Consider the following 16,273-nt stretch of genomic DNA (forward strand, 5'->3'; position numbering starts at 1 on the left):
AGCCCTGGGGCTCGACTGATCACCCTGCAACACACACAGAGACCCACCCCCCTACCTGAGAGGTCGTAGTGTGGTCGTAGTGTGGTCGTAGTGCGGTCGTAGTGTGGTCGTAGTGTGGTCGTAGTGCAGTCGTAGTGTGGTCGTAGTGTGGTCGTAGTGGGGTCGTAGTGGGGTCGTAGTGTGGTCGTAGTGTGGTCGTAGTGCGGTCGTAGTGTGGTCGTAGTGTGGTCGTAGTGCGGTCGTAGTGTGGTCGTAGTGGGGTCGTAGTGCGGTCGTAGTGCGGTCGTAGTGTGGTCGTAGTGTGGTCGTAGTGCGGTCGTAGTGCAGTCGTAGTGTGGTCCTACCTGAGAGGTCGTAGTGTGGTCGTAATGGGGTTGTAGTGAGGTCGTAGTGTGGTCGTAGTGGGGTCGTAGTGGGGTCGTAGTGTGGTCGTAGTGTGGTCGTAGTGTGGTCGTAGTGTGGTCGTAGTGTGGTCGTAGTGGGGTTGTAGTGAGGTCGTAGTGGGGTCGTAGTGTGGTCGTAGTGTGGTCGTAGTGTGGTCGTAGTGGGGTCGTAGTGTGGTCGTAGTGTGGTCGTAGTGTGGTCGTAGTGGGGTCGTAGTGCGGTCGTAGTGTGGTCGTAGTGCGGTCGTAGTGTGGTTGTAGTGTGGTCCTACCTGAGAGGTCGTACTGTGGTCGTAGTGTGGTCGTAGTGTGGTCGTAGTGCGGTCGTAGTGTGGTCGTAGTGTGGTCGTAGTGCGGTCGTAGTGAGGTCGTAGTGCGGTCGTAGTGTGGTCCTACCTGAGAGGTCGTAGTGTGGTCGTAGTGCGGTCGTAGTGTGGTCGTAGTGCGGTCGTAGTGTGGTCGTAGTGTGGTCCTACCTGAGAGGTCGTAGTGTGGTTGTAGTGAGGTCGTAGTGAGGTCGTAGTGCGGTCGTAGTGCGGTCCTACCTGAGAGGTCATAGTGCGGTCGTAGTGTGGTTGTAGTGTGGTCGTAGTGAGGTCGTAGTGAGGTCGTAGTGTGGTCCTACCTGAGAGGTCGTAGTGCGGTCGTAGTGTGGTCATAGTGCGGTCGTAGTGCGGTCATAGTGTGGTCGTGGTGTGGTCGTAGTGTGGTCGTAGTGTGGTCGTAGTGTGGTCGTAGTGTGGTCCTACCTGAGAGGTCGTAGTGTGGTCGTAGTGTGGTCCTACCTGAGAGGTCGTAGTGTGGTTCTACCTGAGAGGTCGTAGTGTGGTCGTAGTGTGGTCGTAGTGTGGTTCTACCTGAGAGGTCATAGTGTGGTCCTACCTGAGAGGTCGTAGTGTGGTCGTAGTGTGGTCGTAGTGTGGTTCTACCTGAGAGGTCGTAGTGTGGTCGTAGTGTGGTCGTAGTGTGGTCCTACCTGAGAGGTCGTAGTGTGGTCGTAGTGTGGTCCTACCTGAGTGGTCGTAGTGTGGTCGTAGTGTGGTCGTAGTGCGGTCATAGTGTGGTCGTAGTGTGGTCGTAGTGTGGTCGTAGTGTGGTCGTAGTGTGGTCCTACCTGAGAGGTCGTAGCGTGCGTAGCAGTCGTAGTACTCTGAGGATTCCCAGGATGCGGTTCCCTCCGGTCAAGGCCAGAGACACCAGGATGTCCACCAGAGAGACAAACACCAGGATCCCATCCAGAACATTCCAGCTGCTCTTCAGGTAGCTCTGTTTACCCCAGCAGAACCCCAACGCTACAATCTACAGACACAACATTAAGAAACAATAACTCCAGGACTGAAACAGACTGAAACAGACAGCAGACTGAAACAGACAGCAGACTGAAACAGACAACAGACTGAAACAGACAACAGACTGAAACAGGCAACAGACTGAAACAGAAATCAGACTGAAACAGACAACAGACAGAAACAGAGATCAGACTGACAACAGACAGCAGACTGAAACAGACAACAGACTGAAACAGAGAGCAGACTGAAACAGAGAGCAGACTGAAACAGAGAGCAGACTGAAACAGAGATCAGACTGAAACAGAGATCAGACTGAAACAGACTGAAACAGACTGAAACAGACTGAAACAGACTGAAACAGACAACAGACTGAAACAGGCAACAGACTGAAACAGACAACAGACTGAAACAGACAACAGACTGAAACAGAGATCAGACAGAAACAGACTCAAACCGACAGCAGACTGAAACAGACAGCAGACTGAAACAGACAGAAGACTGAAACATACAACAGACTGAGACAGACAGCAGACTGAAACAGAGATCAGACTGAAACAGAGATCAGACTGAAACAGACAGTAGACTGAAACAGGCTGAAACAGACAACAGACTGAAACAGAGATCAGACTGAAACAGACAGCAGACTGAGACAGACAGCAGACTGAAACAGACAGCAGACTGAGACATACAACAGACTGAAACAGAGATCAGACTGAAACAGACAGCAGACTGAGACAGACAGCAGACTGAAACAGACAGCAGACTGAAACATACAACAGACTGAAACAGACTGAAACAGAGATCAGACTGACAACAGAGAGCAGACTGAAACAGAGAGCAGACTGAAACAGAGATCAGACTGAAACAGAGATCAGACTGAAACAGAGATCAGACTGAAACAGACAGCAGACTGAAACAGAGAGCAGACTAAAACAGACAACAGACTGAAACAAAGATCAGACTGAAACAGAGAGCAGACTGAAACAGACAACAGACTGAAATAGACAGCAGACTGAAACATACAACAGACTGAAACAGACAACAGACTGAAACAGAGATCAGACTGAAACAGACAACAGACTGAAACATACAACAGACTGAAACAGAGATCAGACTGAAACAGACAACAGACTGAAACAGAGATCAGACTGAAACAGAGAGCAGACTGAAACAGACAACAGACTGAAATAGACAGCAGACTGAAACAGAGATCAGACTGAATCAGACTCAAACAGACAGCAGACTGAAACAGACAGCAGACTGAAACAGACAGAAGACTGAAACATACAACAGACTGAAACATACAACAGACTGACACAGACAGCAGACTGAAACAGAGATCAGACTGAAACACAGATCAGACTGAAACAGACAGTAGACTGAAACAGGCTGAAACAGACAACAGACTGAAACAGAAATCAGACTGAAACAGACAGCAGACTGAGACAGACAGCAGACTGAAACAAACAGCAGACTGAAACATACAACAGACTGAAACAGACTGAAACAGAGATCAGACTGAAACAGAGAGCAGACTGAAACAGAGATCAGACTGAAACAGGCAACAGACTGAAACAGACAACAGACTGAAACAGACAACAGACTGAAACAGAGATCAGACAGAAACAGACAACAGACTGAAACATACAACAGACTGAGACAGACAGCAGACTGAAACAGAGATCAGACTGAAACAGACAGTAGACTGAAACAGACAGTAGACTGAAACAGGCTGAAACAGACAACAGACTGAAACAGAGATCAGACTGAAACAGACAGCAGACTGAGACAGACAGCAGACTGAAACAGACAGCAGACTGAAACATACAACAGACTGAAACAGACTGAAACAGAGACCAGACTGAAACAGAGAGCAGACTGAAACAGAGAGCAGACTGAAACAGAGAGCAGACTGAAACAGAGATCAGACTGAAACAGAGATCAGACTGAAACAGAGAGCAGACTGAAACAGAGAGCAGACTGAAACATACAACAGACTGAAACAGACTGAAACAGAGATCAGACTGAAACAGAGAGCAGACTGAAACAGAGATCAGACTGAAACAGACAGCAGACTGAGACAGACAGCAGACTGAAACAGACAGCAGACTGAAACATACAACAGACTGAAACAGACTGAAACAGAGATCAGACTGAAACAGAGAGCAGACTGAAACAGAGAGCAGACTGAAACAGACAGCAGACTGAAACAGAGATCAGACTGAAACAGACAACAGACTGAAACAGAGAGCAGACAAACAGAGATCAGACTGAAACATACAACAGACTGAAACAGAGAGCAGACTGAAACATACAACAGACTGAAACAGAGAGCAGACTAAAACAGACAGCAGACTGAAATAGAGATCAGACTGAAACAGACAGCAGACTGAAACAGAGATCAGACTGAAACAGACTGAAATAGAGAGCAGACTGAAACATACAACAGACTGAAACAGAGAGCAGACTAAAACAGACAGCAGACTGAAATAGAGATCAGACTGAAACAGACAGCAGACTGAGACAGACAGCAGACTGAAACAGACAGCAGACTGAAACATACAACAGACTGAAACAGACTGAAACAGAGACCAGACTGAAACAGAGAGCAGACTGAAACAGAGAGCAGACTGAAACAGAGAGCAGACTGAAACAGAGATCAGTCTGAAACAGAGATCAGACTGAAACAGAGAGCAGACTGAAACAGAGAGCAGACTGAAACATACAACAGACTGAAACAGACTGAAACAGAGATCAGACTGAAACAGAGAGCAGACTGAAACAGAGATCAGACTGAAACAGACAGCAGACTGAGACAGACAGCAGACTGAAACAGACAGCAGACTGAAACATACAACAGACTGAAACAGACTGAAACAGAGATCAGACTGAAACAGAGAGCAGACTGAAACAGAGAGCAGACTGAAACAGAGATCAGACTGAAACAGACAACAAACTGAAACAGAGAGCAGACAAACAGAGATCAGACTGAAACATACAACAGACTGAAACAGAGAGCAGACTGAAACATACAACAGACTGAAACAGAGAGCAGACTAAAACAGACAGCAGACTGAAATAGAGATCAGACTGAAACAGACAGCAGACTGAAACAGAGATCAGACTGAAACAGACTGAAACAGAGAGCAGACAAACAGAGATCAGACTGAAACAGACAACAGACTGAAACAGAGATCAGACTGAAACAGAGATTAAACTGAAACAGACAACAGACTGAAACAGACAACCAAACTGAAACAGAGATCAGACTGAAACAGACAACAGACTGAAACAGAGAGCAGACAAACAGAGATCAGACTGAAACAGACAACAGACTGAGACAGAGAGCAGACTGAAACATACAATAGACTGAGACAGACAGCAGACTGAAACAGACAGCAGACTGAAACAGAGATCAGACTGAAACAGAGATCAGACTGAAACAGAGATCAGACTGAATCAGACATCATGAGACTAAAATGGACAGCATAAGACAGGCAAGATGAGACTGAACCAGACAACATAAAACTGAAACAGACAACAGACTAAAACAGACAGCATGAGACTGAAACAGACAACAAACAAACAGACAGAGTCAGCAGACTGAAACGGGCGGCATGCGACTAAAACAGACAACATGAGACTGAAACAGAAAACAGACTGAAACAGACAGCATGAGACTGAAACAGACAGCATGAGACTGAAACAGACAGCATGAGACTGAAACAGAAAACAGACTGAAACAGACAACAGACTGAAACAGACAGCATGAGACTGAAACAGACAGCATGAGACTAAAACAGACAACATGAGACTGAAACAGAAAACAGACTGAAACAGACAGCATGAGACTGAAACAGACAGCATGAGACTAAAACAGACAACAGACTGAAACAGACAACAGACTGAAACAGACAGCATGAGACTGAAACAGACAACATGAGACTGAAACAGACAACAGACTGAAACAGACAACATGAGACTGAAACAGACAGCATGAGACTGAAACAGACAGCATGAGACTGAAACAGACAACATGAGACTGAAACAGACAGCATGAGACTGAAACAGACAGCATGAGACTAAAACAGACAACATGAGACTGAAACAGACAACAGACTGAAACAGACAACATGAGACTGAAACAGACAGCATGAGACTGAAACAGACAGCATGAGACTGAAACAGACAAACTGAAACAGACGATAGTATTACCTTGACAGTCATCTCAGCCAGGAAGATGACAGTGAACACGTAGTTGGAGACAGTCAGAAACACTCGCTCCTGGAGGGAGGGAGAGGAGAGGAGGAGAGACAGTATATTACAGCAGAGAGTTTCTAGTTGGAGACAGTCAGAAACACTCGCTCCTGAAGGGAGGAAGAGGAGGAGAGACAGTATATTACAGCAGAGAGTTTCTAGTTGGAGTCAGTCAGAAACACTCGCTCCTGAAGGGAGACAGTATATTACAGCAGAGAGTTTCTAGTTGGAGACAGTCAGAAACACTCGCTCCTGAAGGGAGAGGAGAGGAGGAGAGACAGTATATTACAGCAGAGAGTTTCTAGTTGGAGACAGTCAGAAACACTCGCTCCTGGAGGGAGAGGAGAGGAGGAGAGACAGTATATTACAGCAGAGAGTTTTTAGTTGGAGACAGTCAGAAACACTCGCTCCTGGAGGGAGAGGAGAGGAGGAGAGACAGTATATTACAGCAGAGAGTTTCTAGTTGGAGACAGTCAGAAACACTCGCTCCTGAAGAGAGGGAGAGGAGAGGAGGAGAGACAGTATATTACAGGAGATAGTTTCTAGTTGGAGTCAGTCAGAAACACTCGCTCCTGAAGGGAGACAGTATATTACAGCAGAGAGTTTCTAGTTGGAGACAGTCAGAAACACTCGCTCCTGGAGGAAGAGGAGAGGAGGAGAGACAGTATATTACAGCAGAGAGTTTCTAAACCCAGGGCTTGGTGTGGGAGGGGCATGTAGCAGGAGGAGAGACAGTATATTACAGCAGAGAGTTTCTAAACCCAGGGCTTGGTGTGGGAGGGGCATGTAGCAGGAGGAGAGACAGTATATTACAGCAGAGAGTTTCTAAACCCAGGGCTTGGTGTGGGAGGGGCATGTAGCAGGAGGAGAGGGAGGAAGACGACTCAAGTAGAAAACAGAGTAATTACACGCGCCAGAGTTGCTGATCACATTTAACAAAACCAAACATTAAAATAGGGTTCTAGAAGGTTCAGTAAAAACAGGGTTCTAGAAGGTAAAGTAAAAAATAGGGTTCTAGAAGGTAAAGTAAAAAATAGGGTTCTAGAAGGTAAAGTAAAAAATAGGGTTCTAGAAGGTAAAGTAAAAATAGGGTTCTAGAAGGTAAAGTAAAAAATAGGGTTCTAAAAGGTAAAGTAAAAATAGGGTTCTAGAAGGTAAAGCAAAAAATAGGGTTCTAGAAGGTAAAGTAAAAATAGGGTTCTAGAAGGTTCAGTAAAAATAGGGTTCTAGAAGGTAAAGTAAAGCGGTCGATGCATCAGTACTGGTATATAGTACAATAGGATATAACACCAGCCACAGCCCTAGTGTCATACGGTGCTGTGCGGCTGTATATAACAACAGCCACAGCCCTAGTGTCTTACGGTGCTGTGCGGCTGTATATAACACCAGCCACAGCCCTAGTGTCTTACGGTGCTGTGCGGCTGTATATAACACCAGCCACAGCCCTAGTGTCTTACGGTGCTGTGCGGCTGTATATAACACCAGCCACAGCCCTAGTGTCTTACGGTGCTGTGCGGCTGTATATAACACCAGCCACAGCCCTAGTGTCTTACGGTGCTGTGCGGCTGTATATAACACCAGCCACAGCCCTAGTGTCTTACGGTGCTGTGCGGCTGTATGTATATAACACCAGCCACAGCCCTAGTGTCTTACGGTGCTGTGCGGCTGTATATAACACCAGCCACAGCCCTAGTGTCTTACGGTGCTGTGCGGCTGTATATAACACCAGCCACAGCCCTAGTGTCTTACGGTGCTGTGCGGCTGTATATAACACCAGCCACAGCCCTAGTGTCTTACGGTGCTGTGCGGCTGTATATAACACCAGCCACAGCCCTAGTGTCTTACGGTGCTGTGCGGCTGTATATAACACCAGCCACAGCCCTAGTGTCTTACGGTGCTGTGCGGCTGTATATAACACCAGCCACAGCCCTAGTGTCTTACGGTGCTGTGCGGCTGTATATAACACCAGCCACAGCCCTAGTGTCTTACGGTGCTGTGCGGCTGTATATAACACCAGCCACAGCCCTAGTGTCTTACGGTGCTGTGCGGCTGTATATAACACCAGCCACAGCCCTAGTGTCTTACGGTGCTGTGCGGCTGTATATAACACCAGCCACAGCCCTAGTGTCTTACGGTGCTGTGCGGCTGTAGATAACACCAGCCACAGCCCTAGTGTCTTACGGTGCTGTGCGGCTGTAGATAACACCAGCCACAGCCCTAGTGTCTTACGGTGCTGTGCGGCTGTATATAACACCAGCCACAGCCCTAGTGTCTTACGGTGCTGTGCGGCTGTATATAACACCAGCCACAGCCCTAGTGTCTTACGGTGCTGTGCGGCTGTATATAACACCAGCCACAGCCCTAGTGTCTTACGGTGCTGTGCGGCTGTATATAACACCAACCACAGCCCTAGTGTCTTACGGTGCTGTGCGGCTGTATATAACACCAGCCACAGCCCTAGTGTCTTACGGTGCTGTGCGGCTGTATGCCGGGTCTCTCCAGAGCGATGGTGATGCAGTTCAGGAAGATGAAGATCAGGACCACGTGATCAAACATCTTATGAGAGATCATCCCCTTAGCCCACACACGGAACCTAGAGGAGGGGAGAGAGGGGGGAGAGGGGGGAGGGAGGAGGGGGAGAGGGGGAGGGGGGAGGGAGGGGGGGAGGGGGGGAGGGGGGAGGGAGAGGGGAGGGGGGAGGGGGGGAGGAAGGGGAGGGAGGAGGGGGAGAGGGGGTACGGGGGGAGGAAGGGGTGAGGGAGGGGAGAGAGGGGGGACGGGGGTGGGGATGGGGGAGGCGGATGGGGTGAGGGAGGGGGAGAGAGAGGGGGGGGGATGGGGGAGAGGGGGGAGAGGAAGGGGTGAGGGAGGGGAGAGAGGAAGGGGATGGGGCGAGGGAGGGAGGAAGGGGGGAGAGGGGGAGATACAGTATCTATGAGAAGGTGAGACAACAAGAATGTGTGTGGTGTGTGTGTGTGTGTATGTGTGCGTGCGTGCGTGCGTGCGTGCGTGCGTGCGTGTGTGTGTGTGTGTGTGTGTATGTGTGTGTGTGTGTGTGTATGTGTGTGTGTATGTGTGTGTGCGTGCGTGCGTGCGTGCGTGTGTGTGTGTGAGTGTGTGTGTGTGTGTGTGTATGTAACTCACGAGTTCTGAGGGGAAAACAGGTAAAGGTTCCAGTCTTTATGTTCTCTACACCAGCCTGGCTGGTGGCTCAGCAGCGTTCTCCTGACCCGGAACCACAGGTTCTACAGAGCACAGAGGTCCGCATTACACACAGTACACACACACACACACACACACACACACACACACACACACACACACACACAGTACACACACACACACACACACACACACACACACAGTACACACACACACACACACACACACACACACACACACACACACACACACACACACACACACACACACACAGTACACACACACACACACACACACACACACACACACACACACACACACACAGTACACACACACACAGTACACACACACACACACACACACACACACACACACACACACACACACACACACACACACACACACACACACACACACACACACACACAACACACACACCACACACACAGTACACACACACACAACACACACACACTCCTTGCTCCATCCTCTACATCGTCAGTCTCTAAGTTTTGGATGTGTGTTTCCATGACGGCGCAGAACATTCATTCTCTAGCAGCAGGGAACAACAACTCTCGCTTGTCCTGTCAGACTGGAAGACTAATGCACTCTGGGAAACACGCCATCACAAAGTACTCAGTGAGCAGGGTAAAAAAACACACAGTCAGCAACTAAGTCAGTCCAAACTGCTAACAACCCAAACCGCTCACCAGGGACACAGCTTTTCACCGGGGATGAGGAGAGGAGAGGAGGAGGGGGGGTTTGGATGGTTTCAGCCGGTTGAGTTTAGGACCGTGCGGACACCACAGAGCTGAGTCCGACAGGCTGTGTGAAAGAAAACGCTTCTGAAAGGCTGGCTGGATCAACACGGGAGAGTTGAACGGAGGCGGCTGCTCGTCAGTGTGTATGTGTTGCACTCTTTCTCCGAGTTGTAAAAAAGAAAAGCAAGCAGAACAGAAACTGGCTACTCTTTTAGTTAACTGAAGTAGTACTCAGTGAGCAGGGTAAAAAACACACAGTCAGCAACTAAGCTGCTCGTCAGTGTGTATGTGTTGCTCTCTTTCTCCGAGTTGTGAAAAAAAAGTTGTAAATGTTGATCTCCGGAGATTGTTATATCAGAATAAATTATACAACCAAGTATCTAAGACATTTATTGCCATTAATTAGAAAGTTTGTTATCCTCCTACAATGTCACATGGATGGCAGAAATGTCAAGTTATGTGTATCGCTAGATTTAATTTATTACAAGACAAAGGAGAACTTTCATGAGGTTTCTGGATGCCTTATATGGAATACTGTACGACAAAAAACACGAGACTGTGTTAAAAACATGTCCACGTCAGGCGAGATACCGATATATAGTAGACGATCCCCAGCTGCTGGGTTATGGACCCCTAGGGCCCGGACAGGGAGACCCAGCTATATTGTGGTGGACCCCTAGGGCCCAGACAGGGTGACCCAGCTATATTGTGGTGGACCCCTAGGGCCCAGACAGGGAGACCCAGCTATATTGTAATGGACCCCTAGGGCCCGGACAGGGAGACCCAGCTATATTGTGGTGGACCCCTAGGGCCCAGACAGGGTGACCCAGCTATATTGTGGTGGACCCCTAGGGCCCAGACAGGGTGACCCAGCTATATTGTGGTGGACCCCTAGGGCCCAGACAGGGTGACCCAGCTATATTGTGGTGGACCCCTAGGGCCCAGACAGGGAGACCCAGCTATATTGTAGTGGACCCCTAGGGCCCAGACAGGGAGACCCAGCTATATTGTGGTGGACCCCTAGGGCCCGGACAGGGAGACCCAGCTATATTGTGGTGGACCCCTAGGGCCCAGACAGGGAGACCCAGCTATATTGTAGTGGACCCCTAGGGGCCAGACAGGGTGACCCAGCTATATTGTGGTGGACGCCTAGGGCCCAGACAGGGAGACCCAGCTATATTGTAGTGGACCCCTAGGGGCCGGACAGGGAGACCCAGCTATATTGTAGTGGACCCCTAGGGGCCGGACAGGGTGACCCAGCTATATTGTGGTGGACCCCTAGGGGCCGGACAGGGTGACCCAGCTATATTGTGGTGGACCCCTAGGGCCCAGACAGGGAGACAAAGCTATATTGTAGTGGACCCCTAGGGCCCAGACAGGGAGACCCAGCTATATTGTGGTGGACCCCTAGGGCCCAGACAGGGAGACCCAGCTATATTGTGGTGGACCCCTAGGGCCCAGACAGGGAGACCCAGCTATATTGTAGTGGACCCCTAGGGCCCAGACAGGGAGACCCAGCTATATTGTGGTGGACCCCTAGGGCCCAGACAGGGAGACCCAGCTATATTGTAGTGGACCCCTAGGGCCCAGACAGGGAGACCCAGCTATATTGTGGTGGACCCCTAGGGGCCGGACAGGGAGACCCAGCTATATTGTGGTGGACCCCTAGGGCCCAGACAGGGTGACCCAGCTATATTGTGGTGGACCCCTAGGGCCCAGACAGGGAGACCCAGCTATATTGTGGTGGACCCCTAGGGCCCAGACAGGGTGACCCAGCTATATTGTGGTGGACCCCTAGGGCCCAGACAGGGAGACCCAGCTATATTGTAGTGGACCCCTAGGGCCCAGACAGGGAGACCCAGCTATATTGTAGTGGACCCCTAGGGCCCAGACAGGGTGACCCAGCTATATTGTGGTGGACCCCTAGGGCCCAGACAGGGAGACCCAGCTATATTGTAGTGGACCCCTAGGACCCAGACAGGGAGACCCAGCTATATTGTAGTGGACCCCTAGGGCCCAGACAGGGTGACCCAGCTGCAGGGTGGTGGACCCCTAGGGCCCAGACAGGGAGACCCAGCTATATTGTGGTGGACCCCTAGGGGCCCGGACAGGGAGACCCAGCTATATTGTAGTGGACCCCTAGGGGCCCGGACAGGGAGACCCAGCTATATTGTGGTGGACCCCTAGGGCCCAGACTGGGAGACCCAGCTATATTGTGGTGGACCCCTAGGGCCCAGACAGGGAGACCCAGCTATATTGTAGTGGACCCCTAGGGCCCAGACAGGGTGACCCAGCTATATTGTGGTGGACCCCTTTGGGCCCAGACAGGGTGACCCAGCTATATTGTGGTGGACCCCTAGGGCCCGGACAGGGAGACCCAGCTATATTGTGGTGGACCCCTAGGGCCCAGACAGGGTGACCCAGCTATATTGTGGTGGACCCCTAGGGCCCAGACAGGGAGACCCAGCTATATTGTAGTGGACCCCTAGGGCCCAGACAGGGAGACCCAGCTATATTGTGGTGGACCCCTAGGGCCCAGACAGGGAGACCCAGCTATATTGTAGTGGACCCCTAGGGGCCCGGACAGGGTGACCCAGCTATATTGTGGTGGACCCATAGGGGCCGGACAGGGAGACCCAGCTATATTGTGGTGGACCCCTAGGGCCCAGACAGGGAGACCCAGCTATATTGTGGCGGACCCCTAGGGCCCAGACAGGGAGACCCAGCTATTTTGTGGTGGACCCCTAGGGCCCAGACAGGGAGACCCAGCTATATTGTGGTGGAGGGCCCAGAGAGGGTGACCCAGCTATATTGTGGTGGACCCCTAGGGCCCAGACAGGGAGACCCAGCTATATTGTGGTGGACCCCTAGGGCCCAGACAGGGAGACCCAGCTATATTGTGGTGGACACCTAGGGCCCAGACAGGGTGACCCAGCTATATTGTGGTGGACCCCTAGGGCCCAGACAGGGAGACCCAGCTATATTGTGGTGGACCCCTAGGGCCCAGACAGGGTGACCCAGCTATATTGTGGTGGACCCCTAGGGCCCAGACAGGGAGACCCAGCTATATTGTAGTGGACCCCTAGGGCCCAGACAGGGAGACCCAGCTATATTGTAGTGGACCCCTAGGGCCCAGACAGGGTGACCCAGCTATATTGTGGTGGACCCCTAGGGCCCAGACAGGGAGACCCAGCTATATTGTAGTGGACCCCTAGGACCCAGACAGGGAGACCCAGCTATATTGTAGTGGACCCCTAGGGCCCAGACAGGGTGCCCCAGCTGCAGGGTGGTGGACCCCTAGGGCCCAGACAGGGAGACCCAGCTATATTGTGGTGGACCCCTAGGGGCCCGGACAGGGAGACCCAGCTATATTGTAGTGGACCCCTAGGGGCCCGGACAGGGAGACCCAGCTATATTGTGGTGGACCCCTAGGGCCCAGACTGGGAGACCCAGCTATATTGTGGTGGACCCCTAGGGCCCAGACAGGGAGACCCAGCTATATTGTAGTGGACCCCTAGGGCCCAGACAGGGTGACCCAGCTATATTGTGGTGGACCCCTAGGGCCCAGACAGGGTGACCCAGCTATATTGTGGTGGACCCCTAGGGCCCGGACAGGGAGACCCAGCTATATTGTGGTGGACCCCTAGGGCCCAGACAGGGTGACCCAGCTATATTGTGGTGGACCCATAGGGGCCGGACAGGGAGACCCAGCTATATTGTGGTGGACCCCTAGGGCCCAGACAGGGAGACCCAGCTATATTGTGGTGGACCCCTAGGGCCCAGACAGGGAGACCCAGCTATATTGTGGTGGACCCCTAGGGCCCAGACAGGGAGACCCAGCTATATTGTGGTGGAGGGCCCAGACAGGGTGACCCAGCTATATTGTGGTGGACCCCTAGGGCCCAGACAGGGAGACCCAGCTATATTGTGGTGGACCCCTAGGGCCCGTACAGGGAGACCAAGCCATATTGTGGTGGACCCCTAGGGCCCAGACAGGGAGACCCAGCTATATTGTGGTGGACCCCTAGGGCCCAGACAGGGAGACCCAGCTATATTGTGGTGGACCCCTAGGGCCCAGACAGGGTGACCCAGCTATATTGTAGTGGACCCCTAGGGCCCAGACAGGGAGACCCAGCTATATTGTGGTGGACCCCTAGGGCCCAGACAGGGAGACTCAGCTATATTGTAGTGGACCCCTAGGGCCCAGACAGGGAGACCCAGCTATATTGTGGTGGACCCCTAGGGCCCAGACAGGGTGACCCAGCTATATTGTGGTGGACCCCTAGGGCCCAGACAGGGTGACCCAGCTATATTGTAGTGGACCCCTAGGGCCCAGACAGGGTGACCCAGCTATATTGTAGTGGACCCCTAGGGCCCAGACAGGGAGACCCAGCTATATTGTAGTGGACCCCTAGGGCCCGGACAGGGTGACCCAGCTATATTGTAGTGGACCCCTAGGGCCCAGACAGGGAGACCCAGCTATATTGTGGTGGACCCCTAGGGCCCGGACAGGGTGACCCAGCAATATTGTGGTGGACCCCTAGGGCCCAGACAGGGTGACCCAGCTATATTGTAGTGGACCCCTAGGGCCCGGACAGGGAGACCCAGCTATATTGTAGTGGACCCCTAGGGGCCAGACAGGGAGACCCAGCTATATTGTGGTGGACCCCTAGGGCCCAGACAGGGAGACCCAGCTATATTGTAGTGGACCCCTAGGGCCCGGTGACCCAGCTATATTGTGGTGGACCCCTAGGGCCCGGAAAGGGAGACCCAGCTATATTGTGGTGGACCCCTAGGGCCCAGACAGGGAGACACAGCTATATTGTGGTGGACCCCTAGGGCCCAGACAGGGTGACCCAGCTATATTGTGGTGGACCCCTAGGGGCCGGACAGGGTGACCCAGCTATATTGTAGTGGACCCCTAGGGCCCAGACAGGGAGACCCAGCTATATTGTGGTGGACCCCTAGGGCCCGGACAGGGTGACCCAGCTATATTGTGGTGGACGCCTAGGGCCCAGACAGGGAGACCCAGCTATATTGTGGTGGACCCCTAGGGCCCAGACAGGGTGACCCAGCTATATTGTGGTGGACCCCTAGGGCCCAGACAGGGTGACCCAGCTATATTGTGGTGGACCCCTAGGGCCCAGACAGGGAGACCCAGCTATATTGTGGTGGACCCCTAGGGCCCAGACAGGGAGACCCAGCTATATTGTAGTGGACCCCTAGGGCCCGTACAGGGAGACCCAGCTATATTGTGGTGGACCCCTAGGGGCCGGACAGGGAGACCCAGCTATATTGTGGTGGACCCCTAGGGCCCAGACAGGGAGACCCAGCTATATTGTAGTGGACCCCTAGGGCCCAGACAGGGAGACCCAGCTATATTGTGGTGGACCCCTAGGGCCCAGACAGGGAGACCCAGCTATATTGTGGTGGACCCCTAGGGCCCAGACAGGGAGACCCAGCTATATTGTGGTGGACCCCTAGGGCCCGGACAGGGTGACCCAGCTATATTGTGGTGGACCCCTAGGGCCCAGACAGGGAGACCCAGCTATATTGTGGTGGACCCCTAGGGCCCAGACAGGGAGACCCAGCTATATTGTAGTGGACCCCTAGGGCCCGGACAGGGAGACCCAGCTATATTGTGTACAAGTAGAAAGAGCTTTATAATAGTAAAAGTCCAATGATATGAATTATATGGAGGATATGCTGTTTCTGTTGGTTAATAGTGTGTTTTTTAAATTAATTTTTAAAAACTTTTGTTTTCAAACCTTTCCCTAGGGAATATATATATATATATATATTTAAACTGTTTATGTAACTCTGTAACCTCAGTCTAAACTACTGTATCTCTCCTCTATCAGGGAGAGAGAGCAGCCTCTCTGTAACCTCAGTGAGAGAGAGAGAGAGCAGCCTCTCTGTAACCTCAGTCTAAACTACTGTATCTCTCCTCTATCAGAGAGAGAGAGCAGCCTCTCTGTAACCTCAGGGAGAGAGAGCAGCCTCTCTGTAACCTCAGTCTAAACTACTGTATCTCTCCTCTATCAGAGAGAGAGAGCAGCCTCTCTGTAACCTCAGTCTAAACTACTGTATCTCTCCTCTATCAGAGAGAGAGCAGCCTCTCTGTAACCTCAGTCTAAACTACTGTATCTCTCCTCTATCAGAGAGAGAGAGAGAGAGCAGCCTCTCTGAGATGGCTTCAGAATTACCATGGGATTGTAATGAGAAGGGATACAGTCCTAATTAACTCTCACTGTGGATCTGAGCCATCAGAGAGAGAGAGAGAGAGAGAGAGAGAGAGAGAGAGAGAGAGAGAGAGAGAGAGAGAGAGAGAGAGAGAGAGAGAGAGAGAGAGAGAGAGAGAGAGAGAGAGAGAGAGAGAGAGAGAAGAGAGAGAGAGAAGAGAGAGAAGAGAGAGAGAGAA

The 16,273-nt window shown here is 51.6% G+C and overlaps 1 protein-coding gene across 1 annotated transcript in view; it reads right to left on the reverse strand.

The window, feature by feature from the left end:
• Nucleotides 1-9,174, reverse strand: part of LOC115186229 (voltage-dependent T-type calcium channel subunit alpha-1H) — a gene marked incomplete at its 5' end in the record, with an annotated part of 42,705 nt that extends 33,531 nt beyond the window's left edge. Inside the window, 5 exon segments of the mRNA XM_029745904.1 lie at nucleotides 1-24; nucleotides 1,498-1,682; nucleotides 5,888-5,956; nucleotides 8,399-8,522; nucleotides 9,074-9,174. The exon segment at nucleotides 1-24 is cut by the window's left edge and continues 103 nt beyond it. Coding sequence (XP_029601764.1) covers nucleotides 1-24; nucleotides 1,498-1,682; nucleotides 5,888-5,956; nucleotides 8,399-8,522; nucleotides 9,074-9,174 — 503 coding nt within the window.
• Nucleotides 9,175-16,273: the final 7,099 nt, after the last annotated feature.

The sequence above is a fragment of the Salmo trutta genome, unplaced genomic scaffold (genome assembly GCF_901001165.1).
Source record: "Salmo trutta unplaced genomic scaffold, fSalTru1.1, whole genome shotgun sequence".
In the NCBI taxonomy this organism is placed as follows: domain Eukaryota; kingdom Metazoa; phylum Chordata; class Actinopteri; order Salmoniformes; family Salmonidae; genus Salmo; species Salmo trutta.